At 42.9% G+C, this 23,858-nt stretch overlaps 1 protein-coding gene across 3 annotated transcripts in view; it reads right to left on the bottom strand.

Moving 5' to 3' along the window:
• Positions 1-23,858, bottom strand: part of COL15A1 (collagen type XV alpha 1 chain) — a 1,471,644-nt gene that overhangs the window by 458,631 nt on the left and 989,155 nt on the right. For all 3 annotated transcript variants that reach the window (XM_089690361.1, XM_089690362.1, XM_089690363.1), the window contains 3 exons: positions 9,198-9,257; positions 7,338-7,406; positions 7,190-7,231 (listed from right to left, as the gene is read on the bottom strand). In XM_089690361.1, coding sequence (XP_089546487.1) covers positions 7,190-7,231; positions 7,338-7,406; positions 9,198-9,257 — 171 coding nt within the window. The remainder of the gene's footprint in view (positions 1-7,189; positions 7,232-7,337; positions 7,407-9,197; positions 9,258-23,858) is intronic.

The following is a 23,858-nucleotide window of genomic DNA, read 5'->3' as shown; positions in this document are numbered from 1 at the left end:
ATAAGTATTCTCATATGCAAACACAAAAACGCCAGCAGGACAAAGCCCGTGGTTGTGCCCCACCTAACGAACATATCCGGTATTGCACATAAAAATGTGCCAGACGCGAATCCACATTTACTAACAGGAAAGAGTCTACAAAGTAGACGCTTTTAAATGAGTTTGCTAGACGCCTTTCAGAAGACTGACAGGTCTTGACTGATTTAATTGAGTCTGCCTGAATGTTCAGTGTCTGCTGGTAGACTCAATTCTTAGTAAATCAGGGCCAAAATGTCAACTTGCAGAGACTTCCTGGAAATGCTGGGCCTGTAAAGATCGAAGAGCTTGAGAGACACTTTGGCTTGGAGGAGATGATTTGTGTGAGGTCTGGGAGCCCCACGAACATACAGAGACTGTAGCCTCCTCAGTCCGGGAGTGTGGCAGCTCCAGTTTCAGTTCCTGAAAATGGTGGCGAAGATCTGTAGGGGAAGAAGCCTGGAACTGATGACCTTGATAGGAGAAAGAGAGCTGAAACAGGAAACCCCATCTGTATTTGACATCGGCAGACTGTAGAATCTGAAGGTAGGGCCTCAGGGTACGACGTTTTGCTATCGTGACTGGAGACAAATCTGCAAACAGCTGAAGGGAGTTACCCTGAAATTCCAAATCTGGTCGATTCCGAGCCGCCTGTAGTAGGCACTCTTTGGTGCGGTAAAAGTGGAACTTAATAATAATGTCCCTGGGAGATCCCTCTGTTGGTTTAGGGGCTAAAGCTCTATGGATACGATCAAATTCCAGTCTTTCCAGGGGGATCTCACACGGAGCGGAGCAGGGAGATCAAATGGCCATCTACCCTGGCTGCGTGTGTGTGCCCCCTTACGGGGCTGCTTTTACATAAGATCCATCTCTGCGGGACAGTCCTTGCGTCCCAACATAGTCTTTAAATTGTAGAAGAGATTATCACAGCGGAGGGGGAGGGGTAAATATAGGCCGTATTTGTATCTTTACCTCCTTCTGTTTGCTGGAGTCCCAGGCAGCTCAGGCGTGGGCCCCAGAAGGATCCCAGCATCAGCTGGAGTGTAGGGGTCCTCACCTTCCAGGACAGGTGGACCGCGGTGGCAGAGTCCCGCAAGAGGGGGTGTATGGACCCCAGACTTGCCCCCTGTGGAAGGGGATTAGTTGTGGTAGACCTCTGGGCCTGACGGGGGCCGTGCTGCCTCTATGATGGGTCCCCAGGCCTTATATATGTGGGCCCCAAACAGCTGTGATCCCCAAATCCGGGTGGGAGGCCAGGGAGCCACCGACAACCCACCCCAGCAGCGGGCCTGGTAATAGGGAACCGAGGGGCGGAGCGACGGCGTCCCGATCTGGCTCCGAGTGCAGGAAACACTGAGGCCCCACCAGGCCGCAAAAGTTCGGAGGTCCGGAAAGGGGTTAAAAAAACACCCAGCTCCCCTCCTCTGATTGTAAACAGGGGCCACAGGGTCTCCGGTGCCAATATACAGTCTGCTGCCACCTGGATGGCAGCGGATTAGACAGCGGGGCGACGGAGCTCCTGATCATGTAGCTGCTCTGGTCGCCATCTTGAACACTCTCCGGCATCCATAATTTTTAGTAGCTGTTTCACAGTTGCAAATGCTGTGAATTTTGTTTAAGGGTCCATCCAGTACCCTAAAGGATTTTATCTGTGGGGTTATAATGTTTGAGCACCACCAACACCTAAAACTCAATTTTTCTCAGCTGTATAACAGTTGCACATATTTTGTTTGTTAGAACAGGTTCCTTCCTGTGTTCTGCAGGAATTTTTCTGTAGGGTTATGGTGTTTGAGCACCATCAACACCTAAAATCCAATTTTTCCACAGCTGTGTAAAATTGCAGATACAATGAATGCTTGTTAAAGCTGGGTCCACCCTGAGTTCTGCACAATTTCTGTTGGGGTTCTGATGTTTGGGAACCACCAACACCCAATATTTTTGTAATTTGTGTGACTGTAGAACAAAACATACAAAGTTTGGCTAGGGTCAACCCTTTTTTCTGCAAGAATTTTCATGTTGGGTTAACAGAAGGTGTGAATTTAGGGAGGTGCTGGGGTGGGCTATGACCCCCACATTTTAGTTGTCCCCCCAAGTCTATAGGAGTGCATCCATTGATCCATGGGGCACTCTGAGGGGCACAGTTGATGTAAGGGGAACTTTGATGGGGACAGTTGATGTAAGGAGTACTCTGTTAGGGACAATTGATTTAAGGAGGGCTCTGATGGGGACAATTTATGTAAGGGAGCACTCTGATGGGGAGAACTGATGCAAAGGGGGCTTTGATTTTGACAAATGATGTAAGGGGGCTCTGGTGGGGACATTTGATATAAGAGGCACTCTGAATTAGACAGCTGATGTAAGGAGGTACTCTGATAAGGACCCTGATGTAAGGGTGGAATCTGATAGAGGCACAGGTTCTGTTTAATCATCCTAATCTAATGACAGCCTAATAGATACTAGTGTTCCTTGTTCACTCCTGCATTGCCTCTGCACTATCTTTCAGATATTATTTCCAGGTTGTGACTCTTGGTGCAAAAGTGAACAAGGAATAACGGTATCCTGAAACTCTTTCACATTGTTGACTCTATGCCCCCTGACTTTTTATACTTCACCCCCAGATCAGATAGGCTAGATCCGGCCCTGGTTATTGCTTTGTCTCTATTAAGAACTGAAACCTTATTTTTTAAAACCTTTTTTTTTAGAGTTAGAAATTATTATATTTTTGGGGTTGGGTAAACATTGCTTTGGCCATTCATTTTTTTGTTCAATTGCTGTGCATCATTATTTAAAATGGACAACACTTTAGGTTTTCTCATGCTGCTCCTCAGCTGTGAAATTTGGAATATACACTATTTAAAGTAGGGGTAGGTAACATGAAAACCATCCGGAGTCACTTTTTCTCCTACAATTCTGGCCTATAGAACATACTTTGAAGTATGTGTAGATAATTCATTAATATATTTGTTCCAGAGGGAATAAAATTAACTTCTTGATTTTACAGATACATCCTTCTTGTTTTCTCCCTCTCCAATTACCTTTGATGGACACTATTTATGATCTGTGTAGAAAAATTGGAATGATTTTAAGATTATGTCTAATATACAAAAAATAAAAGTCTACCTCCCATTAATAAGGTTGAGATTTTCTGTTAGAAATATGTACAATATTTAAAAATCTCTACAAATGTATAGTCTAATTTAATTATTTCATGTTAAATCTGCATGTTCTGTCCCTCTCCAAAAATGGTCTGAGATGAAAAGTCATTGTGATTTGTTTTTCCCAGATCAGATGTACAGGATCACCCTCCAACATAGAATCCTAGCAAATAAGGAGTACATAACTGTCCAACTGCTAATCAGTTCAGTTTTCTAGCTTGTTGCTCTAAACAAGCACACTCTAATTTATATTTTAGGAGGATCAAACCTGCCCAGTCTCTCTTTCTCGCACTGCATTTAGTAAAAACACTTACATGGTGTGCTCCATATCCATATAATATTTATGGCTCTTCACCGTGCCTTTCAAAACTGATATTTAAAAAATCTAAATAAGATTTAATTCATTCCTTCATCTGACACAGTGGCCAAGGAAATATGCTTGCTTAATGGGTAGCGCATCTCTGCAATATTTAGGTCTACAATGTTTGTATATCATACCCTAATTGTTTTTTCTTGGAAAAAATTGACTTGTCTCTCTTACATAGCTGTCTTGGGTCCTAATCAAACAACAGCTTGCATGCTCTCCAGCTACTGTGAATTTTTTTGCTTTTGTCTCAGAAACAAGACATTTTGCTTATCTTTCTTTTTAGGCATAACAACTGCTTCACCTCTGCAATGTGGGTTTGTGGATTGTGGGTTATGCTTGTGTCATTGAATAGAAGTTCAAAATAAGCTATGCCCTGTGACTTGTTTTGCACCGGTTTGGTAATTTATATGACATTAATAGCAATAGATTTTTTTTTGTTTTACAGTATTTTGGACTGTATTGCCTCCTCTGCTTTTAACTGCTCAATTATTACTTCTACACAAATCTTTTGACAAAAGTTACCTATTACAAATTTCTTTTGGGGTGGAAACAATATTAGGTTCCTAGTGCTGTATGTAAGCCAAGCAACAATGTAAAAGTACGGTAAATGAATAGATATGCAATTTATGTAGTGGCAGAATATGGGGTCACTGAAGCTATCCCTGAGGATCATAACGTTCTTTAATTATGATCTGAGTATACAATATACTGTATGTAAAGCGCTGCGTAAATTGACGGTGCTATATAAGTACCTATAATACATAAAATAAATAATACATTCATGTACAGTTGTAAGGCATCCCCTAAGCCTGTTATTTAATGGAATTGCATATTTTTTTATGTTAGACTGTTAAACCACTCCAAAATGACCTCTCCTCATTGAATGATAACTTAATTTTTTTTCCCTTTGGTACATGCCCCCCAGATCATTGCCCAGTCTGCCATGCCCTTTCTTTGTCTATCCCTTGTCTTTTAGGTTAGAAGATGACCTTTACTGAAAATGAATGTTGGTCTTTCATTGATTTCAATTGCGGTTGGATTCCGTATCCAAACTTTGATAACGGTCGCGAAACCAAACCAAGGTACGTTTGGCTAATCACTAATCCTGATAAATGGTCTCTTGAACTCTATTGGGAGGAATGTCATTCTCTTGGGTCCCCCACAGCTCTTATTGGTTCCTCCTGCTGATCTCCACATCATCACAGGATACGTGATGATCAGCAAAAACAGGATCACAACAGCGTTCAGTGGCACAGAAAGCTAGAAAGGCGAGTATTTGCAATCTTCGTTTACATGTATGCCTTGTTAGGAGTTACTTTTAAATAGCAACAGTGTCCCTTGAAGGGCATTACAAGGAGCATGCCTAGTACCAAAAATGGGCACAGATTGCCAAAATGCTATGAAAATTTGTTTCAAACAAAAACTTTTCCTTGAGAGAATTGGTTCAGTTGATTATTACCTGATATTCATTAATATTGTGTTTTGTTTACAGGCTTCAGTAAGATTGATTTGTGTGCATACACAATTTCTAATAACTGTATGTGGTTAATACTTGTACTAAATAATGGGTTTCATGGTGCCACAGCAGCCAATTTCTTGAATGAACAAATGTCTAAAAAAGTGGCAAGCCTGCATTAAAGTTGTCCATGTACAAATGATACCCCTTATGGAACAAGGATGACAACAAGTCTCATGCTCCCCATGTACTTTGGGCATTCGGGGTGCTCAACTTGACTGTCCTTGACTGTCCTTTCTCACATAAATTATAATTATATGTATAGCCTGCTGCCCTCTCGCAGAGCTTATACAGTTTGACCCCATATCTGACACACTTGCTGGGGAGATATTGATTAATTGCAAGCCTTCCAGTGAAATGTACAAGGAGCTCATCTATGCAGATGTTTTGTTGGGGTGTATACACATCTGCAAATTTCTGATAAAGGTAATTTATGAGTGGCCGAATTTTGTGGAGTTGATCATAGGGTTGATCACCCCAAGGATGACAAGGTATTGTCATTGAAATGCATAAAATGCATTATTAGCTAATATCGTTTCCTGGCGATTGCAGCAGAGAACACAGGCATATGATGAATTGGGTCTGTGGACCAATATGACCGCAATTCTTTTTTTTTGTAATGCCCATGTTAAGTGTTAGGCCCAAAAAAGTTTTAAATTTGGAAACCTTAATAGGTTTCCACTTGAATTACCTGGCAAGGTTTGAATTTGGGTTGGCGGCAATGTATTGTTGGGCATAAACTTTACTTTGGTCCACAATCAAATTATAGAGGTCTTCAGTGAAAAACTGCTCAAAAAAGTCAAGGGGTTAAATTAGCTGACTCCACCTGAACAGCAAGTTGGGCTGTGAATAGTTGAATTACGGGTGTTGCTGAATCTTCACCATGAGATACTGCAGTGCTGGTGTCTAAAAGGCCAGGATGTACTATGCCATTGGTGCTTGCCAGATCACCAAAAAGTAGTGCAGCGCTAGTTCCTGCTGCATCTGAGCATAATTATTTGTTTCTACCACTTCAGCAACATGGGGTTGGATACACCTGGTTTTAGTAAGGAACTCTTCACCATCGTCGGAGCTACCTGTCAGGATGCTTTCTACAGGTTCATATTCTGAGCCTGATTCTAACAGTGAGGCCTTTTCTTTGTTCTCATCTGTCATGCTCAAAATCCTGTAGGCCTTTTCACTAGTGTACCTTTTTTGAGAAATTTCAGTCACTAAATTTACAGGTAGCTAGTGGTGATTGTGGGAAAGAGAATTATTGGCTAACAATCGGGAACTGCTTATGCTCTAGAAATAAAATTAACGGTTAGTGCTAGCAGAAATCAGGCCTAATGTTGCCAACACTTTGGTTTTGTGTACAAGGTATCAGAGGTGACAGTAATCAGGAAAATTATACTGACACTCCTCTTGTTGGGGCTAAGCGCAAGTGCTGCCCGTTATCAGGGCTGATCCGAACAATGCATTTCTGTGGACACTATACTATTGGGAACACTAGTATAGTTCTGATCATGACCAAGATACTGATCTGTTCAGACAGTATACTAACAATGGCGATGATCAATGACTTATAGTATTAATGTGAAAGTGTGGCGGGCAATTTGGCATTAGCTGACCCTAGCTGGGAGGGGCATTAATTACTGATTCTGTCTGATGTCATTAGTGACACTAATACAGTGATCAATGAATAAATGCTGTACACTATAGTAATGACACTGGTGACAGGGCAATCAAAGGGTTAACTGGAAGGTGATCAATGGGTTAAATATGTCTAACAAGGTGTATGCAAGTGTAAATATGTTGCTTCTTCTCACACAGGTCTGGGTTTCTTCTCTCTCTACACTAAAACAGCTCAGAGAGAGTAGATCTGTCCAGAACCCATCTCTGTGTTACAAACAAAATACAGGGCTGCAGCCAATCACAGGTTCATAGCCAAAATCATTGTCCGGAATCTGCTGACAAAATTGTGCTGTAATGATGAGAGCACATATTAGGATTGGAAGCGTCCTAAACCCGGAGAGACGTACATGACAGTGCCTGCATTTGCTGCCCGCAGTAGATTTACTGTAAACAGGTTAGCCAGTGGTTGAACACATATTATCTCTCATGATAAATTCCTTTTCCTTTCATTATGTAACTTACTGGTATTTTGCAATGCGGTCTTGTGGGAACAGGAAAAACAGTCTATATAAAATACAAACAGAGAGAAATGTATTAAATTATCAGAGCTTAATATCTAGCATTCTGTTAATTAAATAAACTATGTTGTTAAATATTAATCATTACTTACCCCCTTAATATTCAAAATAGGCCCTGGTGGACCAGGAAGTCCAGGTGGTCCAGGCAGTCCACGAGGACCCTATAATACATAACAAACAACACTGCAGAAAAGTGTCTATAAAAGTAAGGTCTATATTTCTATTAAATTCTGATATTAATAGCATGATGTAATTCAGGAAAATTTTCATTTAACAATAAGCAAAAACAATTAGTGAGATACAAATACTATTTATAATAGACTGCAGCTGTGCAAAGGTCATAAAATCTGTTTATTTTGCCTCAATTTGATTTCTTTGTAATTGACTGCAGCCATTTTCCAGAGAGCACCTCCTATGGTAATTAAAAGTGTACTTTCTAAAGCCTGTGCTTTGTAACTTTATATTTATTTCTTCATGTATTATTAATCACATTCAAAATTCCAGGCACATTTTACTTTGATTGCTAGCCGTGAGAAAATTGTTAGTACCGACATTTTGTTTTATTTCAGGCTTTTGCTATGTGAAGGACAGCAAGAGATCATTCATTAATTTGATTGGGAGTTATAATTTTGCATTTGATACAATAGATCTTGGATCACCATACTTGCCACAAAACAAATTGGGTTAGAAATGTTCACAACATCAGTTCATCAATGAAAAAAATAAACTGCACAACATTTTGGATGTCCTCCAAACTCATCTCTGACCAAAATCCTGCTTTTTTTGTACTTCAGTGAGCAGGGACCCAGATCATTCCCATTATTCATCATGACCCATCCCGCAGCACATTTTTTGTCATTGTTGTCAGGTAAGGAGAAGAGCTTCCACTTTGCACTGATTGGCATTCGGCAGCATGCCTGTACTGGGCTTGTGATTGGGTCAGCTACCTAGCTTCCTTTCTGTCATGCCCTGCCTGCTATGTTACCTGTTGCTTGGATTCCTCTTTGTTGACCCGCATTGCTCTTTTGGATTGCTGCTTAAACCTGACTTGGACTGTTTACTAAATTATGCTTGCCCACTACCAGACCTGTCCTTGGAACTGTCTATTGGATTACGCTTGCCCATTACGCTAGGTTTGTTCCAAGAATCTGTTTCAAGAATCTGCTACCAGCCACCTGACCAGTGTCCAATTCCTGGTGTCCAATTTAGACCAATTCCCAGTGCCATCTAGCCAAGAACTATAGCATTGTGTTCTAAGGCCTGAGGTAACCAAGAACCTGTAGGCCTGTTTTCCATAAGGGAATGGGGCTGTTACAGACAGAAGAAACACTCACTATAGTTCCTGACCTAGACATTGGGTTGTTCAGCACAGAGAGTACTTTTGATATGATAAGTGGCTACTATAAGTTAGAGAGCATGAATATACTATGCAAACTATGTAAACTATTTGGTACTACTGCAGTTCTTATCTGACCTATGATACCAGTAGCTCTCTTCTTAAAGTGTTACTAAACCCAGGACCCTGTATTCACTATATCTGGTCTCTCACAGCAGAGCATTGATTACAGCTTGTAGAAGTTTTCATTCTCCTATGGGAGGATGCAGGACCCCTGTCCTCTGTCTGGAGAGTGCCGATTGGCCCTGTGCTAAACACATGCACTCTTCCAAGAGCAAAAAAACTCTGAGCATGTGCAGCTTGCCCCCGAGCCTCTGTTCTATCAGGAGATATTTAGGAAACACTGGAAAAAGGGGAGGATCAGATAAGAGAGGATCAAACATCCTTTTTACGCAATGCGGAGGATTAACCCCTTAGGTTCCACAGTGAGTATAACAAGCATGCTTTACAGCATACACAGACTGATTTTACTGTTGTGGGTTTAATAACACTTTAATTTTAATGACAGAAATCTTAGGATGCCTATTTGTAATTGCAGTAAGTGAAATATTCATACCATCACTGGAGCTCCTTTTTCACCTTTCTGTCCTCGAACGCCATTTAGGCCTGGGCGTCCCTAAGATTAAAAAAAAAGAAAAACATGTAACTTTTTCAGCATCTACTAAAATCAATATTAGAAATTAAATAAAGAACTGGATCTCACTAGAAGAGGTCACATGAAAGGCTTGTTAATAAAGTGGTAAGTATTGACAAAAAAACATATTCAGTATATCTCCTCCTTACATTCATTTTTCCCCATCGTCTGTCTCTTTAAAAATGTGGCAAGTACAGGAAAATATTTTTTAAACCCGCCAGAAATCAAATGAGCTGCCATCTTCGTGTAATCATTTGACACAGCTACACTGAAATCTGTAGTTGTTTGATCAGCACTTCTCAGTTAAAAAAAAAAAATATAAAAGTCAGCAGCTACAAAAACTGACACTTACCTGTCCCACGATCCAACGGTGTCCTCATCATGGCTGTTTTCACCAGCTATCTTCTCTCCCCGACGCCGGCATCTTCAGTGTGGGCACCTGGCTGTGACAGCTTGTGGTTTCTCTGTGGTTCCCTCGGTCATGTTCCATTTGGCTACACTGCATCCAGGCAACCCTGGTGACCACCTTGGGTCACACAGAGTCTTTTTAATTCACCGCCCCCGGGTTTTGGTGTGCATCTGTGAAGTGGCCAGTGTGGGGAAAGCGTACCTGTGAGGGACAGAACTAGCAGTAGGGAGAGGTTCCAGAGGAGTAGGGAAAGCTCTAGGTCTACGTTTGTACTTCTGCAAGCTCCCTTTTGGGTTGGACCTCTCATGGCAAGCGCTGTCTTCAGCTTCACTCTCCGCTACTCTGACTGTAAGTCTCCAGCCAGGTGAGCTTCCTGCTGAGCAGTTGTACTGTTTGCAAGTTCTTCAATATATCGGTTACTGCAATACGGGCCTCTGTATGTTTACTGCCCTCTCACCATTCTGCACCTATCCAACAAGCTTGTGAACAAATCAGCTTAAATAAGAAGGAGTTCAAATTCTGTTAATGCAACAATTTGTATTTCAGTTGTATAGATATTCCCTTCCAGGATATAATTATTTTATATCTTATTTAGTACATTGAGAAATTGAGAAGAAAAAACAGGAAGGGAACAGAAGGGAAAATAAGTTTTTAGAAAAAAAAAAAGTGATGGAAGGGATGACTTATTCCAAAACAGCCATGCAGGAAAGTATCCCAAATTATGGCAAATCCTGTGTTTTAACTCCACTTGAAATATATCCAAACTCATGAACAAAAATGTAATTTATTGAAGCTTACCAGTCCTTGGATGGGGATTATATTAATAAAACAAGTTATATACAGAGTATACATATACAGTGTAGCCACACCTATCTGATATTCTGACTGGACTAAGTTGTAGAGGCCATTATGCAGTATACTTATGATTGTGTTTCTGCTACATTATGCTGCAAGGTAAATGACTTGCACCGATATGTATGAAAATACCACTGATTCATCATTTCATTGTTTGCATGATTCTCTACTTGCTTTTTAGAGTATATGTTTTATTAGAATTGTTTGGGTCTCCTGATACTATGGTTAGGTCCTGGTAAGGATTAAATTATTTGGATCCCTAAAATATTGGGCTGACTTTTAATTGGAGTACAATCCAATGTTAAAGATAGTTTGCATATAAACAGAAGGGGCCTGTAGTGCTAGGAAGAGGTTGATCAGATGGGGGAGGCAATATGGCAGGTGACCAGGAGATCCCTATGTTACAAACACTGACATGTATAACAAAAAATTATATAGTAAAGCTAAATGCAGAATGCAACGATGGATGTTTGCTCACAAATAGTGGCTATCTGGTAAGCAAAATGAAAGAGATAGAAGCTTTAGTGCACAATGGACACTCTGATTTAATTGATATTGCAAAACCTTGGTTTGATTCTTGGCTTGGCTGGTCTCTTAATAACTATGGCTATGCTCACTTGCAAGTGCAAGAATATCTTGATAGAGAGTGTGATGGTGATCAGGCATTTTCAGTGGCATTATTAAAGGGTGTGTGTTCTGCTTCGCGTTATTGATCTGTTGTATAACACTAGTCAGACAGTCTAACAATAATTCAGAAGTCAAGAAATGTGAGACATCAGATCTGTATGTATTCTTTCTTCTGAATAACTTTGTAAAACTACAACACAAACAAAACATATGTGTCAGTACATTAAACATTATACAACAGCTTCATCCCATCAGTTAGTGTACTCACGGACAATTCCATCATACGTCCAGGAATAGCTCAGAGCTCCACTGAATGCTGCTTGCTAGATCTAGAAGCAGTCACGAAATGGAGAATAGGAAGTTCCAGGTTAAAGATTACTGTCTCTATGTGAAAATTACCACTTCCTGTCAAGTCCTGATATAACTAGGTATAATAATAACTAACTCTGACCACTAGATGGCAGCCACATCACATAACATTGCAGTATAATCCATTACAGCCCATTACATACATTTATTTTCAACAATATGGGCAGAACACTCCCTGTCTGGCATAATTTATTATGACACTACCTTTGTAACAACTGCTATGCAGAAAAAACACACAAACAGGAAAATGGAATCCTAGCTAATTTGAGACTAAAACTATAAGACCAGTTATAGGTCTAAGATAAATTATGGCGGTCCATTTTTTATAATCTTGACGTCCACGTTTCTAACCCTGCCATCTCTGCTTGGTAGTGCATTTACAACAAGTCCTACGGGCCACTCATTCCTGCCCTCTTGGTTGTCCTTCAACAGAGCAACATCACCCACTTTTACATTTGGGCGATCCTTAGTCCATTTCCTATGGCTCTGCAAAGTTGACAAATACTCCCTCCTCCATCTTTTCCAAAAGGTGTCTGCCAAGCATTGCACTTGCTTCCATTGCTTTGCATGAACTTGCGTTGTACTTATGTTTCCAGATGGAGCAGACAAAGAGTTCACCTTTTGAGTCAACAACATTGCTGGGGTAAGGACCATAGGTGTATCTGGGTCTGAGGATACAGGATACAGGCCTGGCATTCAAAATAGCTGTAACCTCGGCCATAAAGGTGCTTAAAGTCTCATGGGTCAAGCGAGTAGGTTTAGTTTGTAGCAACATTCCGTCCAAGATTCGCCTGGCTATACTTATAAGTCTTTCCCAGACCCCACTCCTGTGTGAGGAGTGCGGAGGATTAAAGACCCACATACATCCTCTGTCTTGAAGAAAGTCTTGCAACTGTGAGTCGCTGGCACAAATGTTAAGTTCCTTGCAAGCTCCAACAAAGTGTGTTCCTCTGTCAGAACGGAGCACTTTTGCTGGGCCACGAATCGAGAAGAATCTCCTCAAGGCATTAATAAAGCTTGATGTTGACATGGCTTCAGTTAGCTCTATGTGTACAGCTCGGGTGGACAAACAAGTGAAAAGGACCGCCCATCGTTTGCTGTCCGCGCTGCCTCCTCTAGTGGGATGGGTTAAAACTGACCACGGACCAAAGACATCTAAGCCCACATTGGTGAAAGGTGGTTGAGCAATTACTCTGTTCTCTGGTAGTTCTGCCATATTTTGATTTTGTAATCTCCCTCGCAGCTTGCGAAAGATGACACATTTGTGTATAACTGCTGATATCAATCGTTTGCCACCAAGAATCCAGAAACCTGCGGTTCTGATTGCACCCTCTGTGATGTGGCGCCCTTGATGAACTACTTGTTCATGATAGTACCTAACAAGCAGTGTAGCAATGTGATGATCATGAGGTATAATGATAGGCTGTTTCTCTCCCTCTGGAAGTTTGGCAAGAGACAAACGTCCACCCACTCTCAACAACCCTTCTTGTCTACGAAGGGGCAGAGCTTCCTTAGACGGCTTTGTTTTGGGAATCTCTTTTGTTTTGTGATGCAGTCAATTTCCTTCTGGAAATGTTTTTTTTGAGCAGAAGAAATTATAACAGACTTTGCCTGAGAAAGTTCTTCTAGATTGACTTGTTCATGGAAACTTTCCTACCTTCTGACCTGATCGCTATTGGTTTCCCTCCGGAAGGTTTTAGCGATGTGGATGAGTCTGGCTAGGCTTTTAACTAATATCATCCAGCAAGAAAATCTCTCAAAGCAATGAAAACAAAGTGCTTCAGAAGCTTTGGTACTGAAACTTGTAATTTCTGATCTGATTTCAGGGTCAGCTTTGGGCTCTATGAGTGGATAAATATTAGCAGTGTCTATATCCTCACAGTGTGGTTAGTACAGAAAGGATGGGCCTGAAAACCATATAGAGTTCTGCAGGCATGCTGCTTGAGTAGGTCTAGTGGCAAAATCTGCAGGGTTTTGCTCTGTAGATACATAGAACCACTGATCTGGGTGTGTAGATTGCCGGATTCTATTCACTCTGTTGGAGACATACAGACAGAATCACCTTGTGGTGTTGCAAATGTACCCTAGGACAGTCTTGCTATCAATGAAGAATTTCACAGCATCAAAGTCAGTGTCTAGTTCATAAGTGATTAGCTCAGACATTTCAACTGCAAGTACAGCAGCACACAACTCTAAACAAGGAATCGCGTGGGCTGGTTTAGGGCTTAATTTGGACTTTCCTATAACAAATCCAACATGGCACACATTTTCTGCATCAATTACTTTCCAGTAAGCCACTGCACCTATCGCTATGGTGGATGCGTCTGAGAAAATGCACAGTTCTTTCCTGCGAGCTGTTGATAGAGATATGAGAACATAGCATCTGTCTATCTTTAGGTGCTCTAACACTTGCAAGGATTCTGTCATTGAACCCACTCACATAGTCTCCCTTCTGGAAGCAATGCATCCCATTCACTTTTCCCAGATGGCAGTTCCCGAACTAAGGCCTTACCTTTTATTGTCACAGATGACACAAATCCTAGGGGATCATAGAGGCTAGAACTCCTCTACGTGTAAAGGGCTTTTCCTCTAAAGAAACTCAGAAAACAAAGCTATCTGTTTCTAGGTCCCAACTCAGGCCTAGGCTTCTCTGCAGAGGAAGGGTGTCTGTACCTAGGCAAAGATCTTTAAGGTCCTTAGCTCTGGCTGCTACAGGGAAGGCTTCCATCACTCTTTGGCTGTTGGAAGCGATTTTATGAAGACACAGATTGGATTCTGCCAGCGTTTGCTTTGCTTTACTGAGGATGGAAATTGCATCTTCAGGCGTGCTAGCAAAAGCGAGTCCATCATCCACATAGAAATGCCTCAATACAAAGTGTTTGGCTTCTTGTCCATAGAACTCCGCATTTCTCTGGGCAGCCTTTTGCATGCAGTATATAGAGACAGCAGGAGAGGGCCTGTTGCCAAATACGTGCACTTTCATTCTGTACTCGACAATTTCCTTGTCTATGTCATTGTCTTCATACCAGAGAAAACGTAGAAAGTCTCTATGGTCTTCTCTGACAAGAAAGCAATAAAACATTTGTTGCACATCTGCTGTGAAAGCAATGGGTTTTTTTCTGAAGCGCATAAGGACACCTAGCAAAGTATTGTTTAGGTCAGGCCACTTAACAGTACGTCATTTAAAGAAACTCCTTCATACTCTGCGCTGGAATCAAAAACTAGTCTGACTTGGTTAGGTTTGTGTGGATGGTAAACACCAAACATGGGTAGATACCAGTGTTCCCTATCTGTCTCAGTTGGTCCTGCATGATCATTGTCCAGCATCCTTTTAATAAATTCAGTGAAATCTCTTTTCGCTTCTGGCTTTCTCTGTAGCGTTTTGCTGAGTGAATGCAAACGCTTCATGGCTTGCTCCCTGTTACAAGGCAAAACACGTCTGGGTGTACGAAAGTGGAGAGGGGCCACCCAACTGTGATTGTCATCTTGGTAGGCCTCTCTATCGATAATCCGTAAGAAGGTCTGATTCTCTATAGAGAGGGTCTGTTTATCATCATCTTTAGTTTTCTGGAACACTGTAATCCCTAGATTGTCTGTCTCAATGTCGGAATTGACTTCTTCTTTGCCATATAGTGTAGAAGAGTCCCAGTGTTGTGTTGACCTGCCAAAGCTTTCCTTGACAACGAAGCTGTTGTGACAGGGACTGAGAAGAGATGTGCGTCCATTTGTTAACACAGATGTCTTCAAAGTACTAATGTTGTCAGGCTGGTGCACTGTCACTGTCCCCAGGCAAACTTCTCCTACAATGACCCACCCCAGGTCCAGTCTCTGTGCATAGGGGGCATTGTAAGATCCATTGATTTGCTGGAACACCTTGTGTACCTGAAGGATGTCTCTTCTAAGAAGTAGAAGGATAGAAACATCTGGCTCAACAGCTGGGATAAGGTGAGCAATTGATCGGAGGTGTGGGTGATGATGGGCTACTTCTGGAAAGGGAATCTCTGTTTTGTCATCAGGTATCATGCCACACTATCAGAGTAGGAAATGGGAACTGCACTTTCTTATTGAAGGATTCAATGGTAAAGCCAGGGTGTATGGAACTGCACTTGCCTTAAGGTTAAAGGTATCAAAGAAGTCTGACTTTGCAAGAGATCTGTTTCTCTGTTCATCTAGCACTGCATACATTTTCACTGATTTTAGAGCATGATAGTGCACTCTTGCCTTGTCCACATACTTCAGTGCAATTCGACATTACTGAAGAGAGTGGGGTCTCTTGTTGCTCCCTGCCCTGATCTTTCATGGGTTCTACAGTCTCTAGTGGTGCAGGAGCAGGGCCAGGGTGCAGAGCTGCAATATGTCTCTCATTGTCACATTCTGTACATTCCACTGGTATTTTACAGTCTTTGGCAATGTGGTAAGTAGATCCGCAGCACTTAAAACAGATGCCGTTTTATTTAAGGAAGGACATCCGCTCTGCAATAGGTTTGCTTCTAAAGCCTTTGCATTTCTTTAGTGGATGTGGTTTTTTGTGTATTGGGCAATGTCTATCTGGGTTTTCTATTGTATGTACCTTATGGGTGCTTTGACAGTCTATGACTTCTGAAGGTACAACTGTTTTGTGTGTGGATACAGAGGTCTTATTCGTGAGTTCTGTGAGGTTTTTGCGATCGATTGCCGCTGGTGGTGAAAGCGAAACTGGGATCACTTCGGATTTTCGCTTGCTGTCGGACAAACCTAGAGAATACAGAGAAAGGGAGAAAAGCGATTCCATAATCTTCTTTGAATTTACCTCCCACAGACATCCACTTGTCTTGCAGATTTGGAGGTAGTTTCTCTACTATGGGATTAATGCCTTTGGCCGTATTTAGATATGAAAGCCCTGGCAAGTAGCCATTCCTCTTTGGCATATTCTATCTCTAGCAGAAGACCACTCAGTTCTTGTAGCCGCACATTGTCTCTGTAGCCCACCTTAGGAAAGACTTCAAGTTTTTTCAACAGTGCTCCTTCAATTACCTCTGGGGATCCATACATTTCTTCTAGTCTTTTCCAGGTCATGTTGAGTCCTGTTGCAGGGTTGAACAGGTTTGCTCTTCTCATCCTCTTTGCATGCTCTGCTGACTCGGTACCAAGCCATTTTATCATTAGATCAAGCATTTCTGCTGGTGATAAGTTCAGACCTCCAATGGCATTCAGAAATGAAGCTTTCCATGCCCAATAGTTTTCAGGACAGTCATCAAATTGGAGAAAACCTGAGCTGACCATTCTTTGCGGATGAGATATTTGGTGACATCCACTGCACATTGTTGTTTGCACATGTAATATTTAGGTTGAGGTGGTGGGAACACTTGTTTTTTGTTCCTGGGAGATTCTAGTGCTTTATTTTTGGTTTGCTGGCAGCCACTGACCTCTTGTGGTTGATTGGGCCTGCCCAGGGGGTCTGTAGATCTTGGCTTGAATTCCTTTGCTTCAGGTTTAAGAGACTGTTCCTTTGTATGTACATCAGTAAGGTTCTGTACGTACTCACTTGTACAATATGCAGAGGATAGAGGTTTTTCTGGAACCTTTGGGTCCTTATATGCTTTTTCACTTTCTGACCGGCTTTTTCCCATGTAGGCAGCGGCCTCTGCTTCAGCAACTGCAGCTGTAGTCTGTCGCTGCAGGATAAGCAATTTTGATTCTAATTCCGCCTCTTCTTGTGCTATGGCAGCTTTCTTAGCTGCTATCTCCTGCATCATCATGGCTTCCTTTTCTGCGTACTGTAGCTGGACACGGGCAGCTTCTGCCTTGGCACGAGCTTCAACTGCTGAGGAACTTGCTGAGGACATCTTGCTAGATCGTGAAGATCTAGACACGTGACTTGCATCGTCTTGCTGGGCACTGGGGATGTTGTCCATACCTCGCTGTGTCGGCGGTAGTGTGTCATCAGCCTGGTACTTGTTCCTGATCTTAGACTCATGCTGCAGTAATGGCGTCTCCATTTATTCCAGACCGCCACGTGGGTGTCCTTTTACTGTTCTGCTTTGCGTTACTGAACTGTTGTATAACACTAGTCAGACAGTCTAACAATAATTCAGAAGTCAAGAAACGTGAGACATCAGATCTGTATGTATTCTTTGTTCTGAATAACTTTGTAAAACTACAACATAAGCACAAACAAAACATATGTGTTAGTACATTAAACATTATACAACAGCTTCATCCCATCAGTGAGTGTACTCACGGACAATTCCATCATAAGTCCAGGAATAGCTCAGAGCTCCACTGTATGCTGCTTGCTAGATCCAGAAGCAGTCACGAAATGGAGAATAGGAAGTTCCAGGTTAAAGGTTACTGTCTCTATGTGAAAATTACCACTTCCTGTCAAGTCCTGAAATAACTAGGCATAATAATAACTAACTCTGACCACTAGATGGCAGCCACACTACATAACATTGCAGTATAATCCATTACAGAACATTACATATATTTATTTTCAACAATATGGGCAGAACAGTGTGCATACTGCTAGTTAAATACTGGAATATGTTACAGGCCTCTCAGTATTAATGAAGCGTTAAAGACTTTACAGGCTGGGATAGTGATAGTAATATGATATTTGTAAAATATGTTGAAAATAACTGGTGCAACGGCACTTTTGGAACAGCAGAATATATATATTCATAAACTTTTTAAAGGCAAATATATGGGTCAGTTCAGAGAAACCCTAACATAAAATTATGCTTTGCTGGACCTGTTATTCTAAAAAATGCAGAGCACATTGCAAATGTTAATTTTGAGTAAAATCTGTGTGGTAATGACCATCATTTAATTTAATTTTAGACAACAAGAACATACCAGAAAAAAAACGTAATTTTAATGTAGACAATTTTCCAACACTAAGGGCCGCTCCCCAAAGCACACTTGTGTGAAAAATTGTCATCAAAACACTGTAAGAGCACAGAAGTTTATTCATCATTGTTGAATGCTGAGAATGTAAAGCAGCTTAGTTTCCATTTAGAAGACATTTGCAAGCTGGCAGGTAGGAATGGTCCTTATGCAATAAAAAAGCATGGCTGCTTGCAAATTTACAAAATAAAGGTAAATAAAGCACCTTGATAAACTGGCCCTCAACCCTACAGTATGTCATCAAGGGATTTAGCTCAGTTATTTCTAAGCCATTTTGTCTCATTTTTAGAGACTGTTTACCTGTCTTGCTACCAATGAACTAGCACAAGGCAACTGCTGTAATTGACCTAAACACATATTAATAGTCTAAGATTGTAAAGTGGTTTACCCCCAGGTTCAGGTTTTGGACAGTTACTTTTAACTGCAGCTGGGTGGGAAGCAGTTAAAATTTTATACAGTTTAGATTAAAAGTACAATTTCTGTGTCTGAAGAAGACACAAAGTTATGTAGTGGAATAGATGACCTTCAGGAAGGCTCTAACTTACAAGCTGACTTATATGCACGGTTTAACTACTTCCCTGCTGCCCTATAGCAGAACTACCACTACAGGGTGGCAGAGATGCACAAAATTAAGTATATATACCGCCCTACCCATCCCACCATTGGTGGCTACAGATGTTGATCACCAGTTACCAGACAGAGATTCCCTGCCGACACCCAGCAATCGCTGAGGAACAGTGACAGGGGAGAGACCTGTATGTAAACAACACAGGTCTCTCTCCTGCCAGCAGTACCATGCTGCTGTTTACTTCTCTGCACAGCAGAAAAATGCACAGTAGCATGTTTCCCTAGTAAAACACACACAGCACATACAGTAAAACACAGCACAGCACACAGTTAACCATTTGATCACCCCAGATGTTATCCCCTTCCTGCCCAGTGTCATTAGTACAGTGTCAGTGCTTTTTATTAACACTGATTACTGTATTAGTGTCATTGGGATGTCAGTGGCAATTAGTCAGTTCTCCCCCAGTGTCAGAATGTCCGCTGCAGTCCCGCTATAAGTCACTGATTGCCGCCATTACTAGTAAAAAAAAACAATTCCAGTATATATACAGCTATTTAAAGAATATATAACTTTCACATAAACCAATTAATTTACATGTATTGGTATTTTTTTAGCAAAGACATGTAGCAGAATGCATTTTGGCCTAAATTTATGACGAAATTTGATTTTTTAAAACTTTTTTACTGGATATGTTTTATAGAAAAAAATCAAAAATATAATTTTTTTTTTTTTCAAACTTGCCAGGCTTTTGTTTTGTTTATAGCGCCAAAAAATGTCACTGCTGATATTACTGTGCCGTTACACACAGTACACTGGGAGAGATGTTCATGGGACACTGGTACAGATGTTGATGTGCACTTGGACACTCAGTGTACCAGTGCACATCAATATCTGCAATAGTGTCCCATTTCAACAATATCGGTCAGTGTCCCATTGCAACATCAACATCCGTTGGTGTCCCTAGAGGACCGTCAACCTCTGTTGGTGCCCCTAGGGGACAGTCAGCATCTGTTGGTGTCCCTAGTGGACCATTTACATCTGTCACAGTGCACCAGTGCACAAAAACATCTGTCACGGTGTATTAGAGTCCCATCAACATCTGTCAAAGTATACCAGTGCACAAAACATCTCTCACAGTGTACCAGTGTCCCATCAACATGTGTCACAGTGTACCAGTGCACGTCAACATTTGCAATAGTGTCCCATTGCAACATCAACATCTGCCAGTGTCCCTAGTGGCACATCAACATTTGTCAGTGTCCCTTATGGATCAGCACAAAAACATCTGTCAAAGTGTACTAGAGTCCCATTAACATCTGTCACAGTGTACCAGTGCACAAAAACATCTTTCACAGTGTACCAGTGTCCCATCAACATCTGTTGGTGTCCCTAGTGGACCATCAACATCTGTCAGTGTCCGTAGTGGACCATCAACATCCATCGGTGTCAGTAGTGTATTTAGATATTGTGCTGCCCTAGGCAACACAAAAAATTTGCGCACCCCCCCTCCCCAATGCGAGAGCAAGAGAGTTCAAGAAGTGTGTATGTATATATGACTCTCTCTCCCCCCCCCTCTCTCTCTCTCTCTCTCCCTTTGTCTCTCTCTCTCTTCCATCTCTTTCTACCACTCTCTTCCCCCCCCCTCTCTCTTCCCCCTCTCCTCTCTCTTTCTTCTACCCCCCCTCTCTCTCTTTCTCCCTCTTTCCCACCTCTCTCTCTCTTCCCCTCTCTCTCTCTCTTCCCTATATCTTTCTCTCTCTTTCCTCTCTCCCTCTCTCTCTTCCTCCCTCTCTGTCTTTCTCCCTCCCTCTCTCTCTTCCTCCCTTCCCCTCTCTCTCATTCCCCCCCCCCTCTCCCTCTCTCTCATTCCCCCCCCCCTCTCCCTCTCTCTCACCCCCCCCCTCTTTCTCCCTCTCTATTTATCAATTTCTCTCTTTCTCCCTCTCTCATCCCTCTCTCTCTCTTTCTCCCTCCCATTCTTCCCTCTCTCTTTCTCCCTCCCTTTCTCTCCCTTCCCCTCTCTCACTCCCTCTCTATTTCTCCCTCTCTCTCCATGTCTCCCTCTGTCTCCTCTCTATCCACCCCCCCCTCTCTCTCTTTTTCTCTCCCTCTCTCTTTCTCCCTCTCCCTTTCTCCCTCTCTCCCCCCCTCTCCCTATCTCTCCCTCTTTCCCCCCTCCCTCTCCCTCTCTATTTCTCCCTCTCTCTCTCTATTTCTCCCTCTCTCTCTCTCCTCTCTCTCCACCCCCTCTCTCCCTCTCTTTTTCTCTCACTCCCTCTCTTTCTCGTTCTCTTCTCTTTCTCTCTCCCCCTCTCTTTCTTCCTCTCTCCCCTCACCCCCCTCTCTCCCTCTCTTCCCTCTCTCTCTTCCCTCTCTCTCACCCCCTCTCTCTCTCTTCCCCCCCTTCTCCCTCTCTCTCCATTTCCCCCCTCTCTCTCCTCCCTCCCCACCCTCTCTCTCCCTCTCTTTTTCTCTCACTCTCTCTCTTTCTCGCTCTCTCTCTCCCCCCTCTCTCTCCCCCTCACCCCCCCCTCTCCCTATCTCTCCCTCTCTTCCCTCTCTCTTCTTCTCCCTCTCTCTCTCTCTTCCCCCTCTCTCTTCTTCTCCCTCTTTCTCCCTCTTCCCTCTCACTCTTTCCACTCCCCTCTCTCTCTCTTTCTCCCTCCTTCTCTCCCCTCTCTCATCCCTCCCCCCCCCCTCTCTTCCCCCTCTCTTTCCTCTATCTCTCTTTTCTCCCCCCCCTCTCTCTCTCCCCTTTCTTTCTCTCCCCCCCTTCCTCAGATCATATGGGACCACCCCCCCTCTCCAAGGGCTGCTGATCTCCGTGCAGCAGGAAGGGGGGGGGGAGGTGTGTGCAGTCCCATATGATCTGTCAGTGATCAGTGCCAGTGAAATCTGCTGGATGGATGACAGGAGGGAGAGCCCACAGAAGACAACACAGCTTACCTCCTCTGGACTCTGTCTTCTCTGCCGCTTCTCTCCCTGCTCCAGGCTGTCCCCTGGTCCTGGCTCCTCAGCTCCTGGAGGGAGAGAAACACGACCGTCGCTCTGTAACTGCCCTCCCCAATGCCCCACCACATTGATCTTCCTGCTGTCCGCCGCTGCTCAAAAGCTCCCTTCATCCGGGAGGGGGGGGGGCGGGCGCTGCCACCCCCCTAATAATTGCTGCCCTAGGCAAATGCCTTGTTTGCCTCGTGGTAGATACATCCCTGGTCGGTGTCCCTAGTGGACCATCAACATCTGTCGGTGTCCCTAGTGGAGCGACAGATGTTGACGGTGCACCATAAACATCTGTCACAGTGCACAAAAACATCTGTCATGGTGTATCAGTGTCTCATCAACATATCACAGTGTACGATTGTGCAATGAACGTGTCACAGTGTACCACTGTCCAATCGACATGTGTCACAGTATACCAGTGCACATCAACATCTGCAGTAATGTTCCATTGCAACATCAACATCTGCCGGTGTCCCTATTGGACCATCAACATATGTCAGTGTCCCTGGTAGACAATCAAGATCTGTCAGTTTCCCAAGTGGATTGACAACATCTCTTGCAGTGTTCCAGTGCGCAAAAACATTCGTCATAGTGTACCAAAGTCCCATCAACATCTATCACAGTGTACCAGTGCACGAAAACATCTGTTACAGTGTACCAGTGTCCCATCAACATCTGTCTGTGTCCCTAGTGGATTGTCAACATCTGTTGATGGCTCCAGTAGATCCTCAACATCTGTCGGTGTCCCAGTGCACATCAACATCTGTTACAGTGTCCCAATGCACAAGACCAGCAATAGTGTCCCAGTGGACAATCAATATCTGTCAGTGCCCCAGTGGACCATCAACATTGTTCTAGTGTTGAACATCTGCAATACTGTCCCAGTGCAAATCAACATCTGTCACAATGTCCCAGTGCACAACATCTGCAGTAGTGTCCCAGTACACATCTGTAGTAGTGTCCCAATGCATAGCTGTTGATGTCCCAGTGGACCATTAACATTTGTCACAGTGTCTCAGTGCACAACATCTGCAATAGTGTCCCATTGCACATCAAAATCTCAGTATCCCCAATGCACATCAACAGCTGTAGATGTCCCAGTGGACCATTAACATTTTCCTGTGTCCCAGTGCACATCGACATCTATCGGTGTTCCCGTGCACCATCATCTGCAATAGTGTCCCAGTGCAACATCAACATCTGTTGGTGTCAGTGAGTCAGTAACTGATTCAGAGAAGGCACTGTACATCCTGGTGAAGTGGCAATCATCAGCAGTGCAGTACACCCAGATGGTAAGCCAGGTACTAGTAGTGGGGTGTCATGTCCACCAAAAAGAATTAGGCCTATACCACATGTGGTATCACCATACGCAGGAGAAGTAGCAGAATGTGTTCTGAGGTGTAATTCTAAGTATGCCTAAGCTGTGTGTGACAGACCCAACCGAGACAGAGTCTTTTGGAGAGGACTGCAGGCTAGCCTATTGCCTACTGACCATGGCCCTGGCATCTGAGGGGGCTCTATTCTTTGTTGTGTGCCTGGGGGGGGGAGACCTTTGGAGTAGTTTACTTCGGATTCAAGTCCATGTCTCCCCAAAGCACACAGACTCTGAGAAATGGAGGACCAAGATACAGATTTGGTGTCTCTGTACCCAAACTAGTATTGACTGCTTCAACCCCCCTCCTTCCTAGTCGTAGAGACTCTGAGCAGATGTTGATATAATCAGCAAAACAACCTCATGCTGAGGACTCTTGCTCTAATCTGCTTATTAAAGTATTATGTGTTTATTATTCCCATTGTGTGCCTCCTAGGTATGCATTGCAATTGTTAATGGAGTTAATTGAGTCACCTCTTGTGTGTTGGCAAGTCCTTC

The sequence above is a fragment of the Staurois parvus genome, unplaced genomic scaffold (genome assembly GCF_062004578.1).
Source record: "Staurois parvus isolate SC_StPar_1 unplaced genomic scaffold, SC_StPar_1.0 ptg000527l, whole genome shotgun sequence".
In the NCBI taxonomy this organism is placed as follows: domain Eukaryota; kingdom Metazoa; phylum Chordata; class Amphibia; order Anura; family Ranidae; genus Staurois; species Staurois parvus.
The sequence above is the reverse complement of the archived record's forward strand: the minus strand, read 5'-3'. Positions and strand labels throughout refer to the sequence as shown.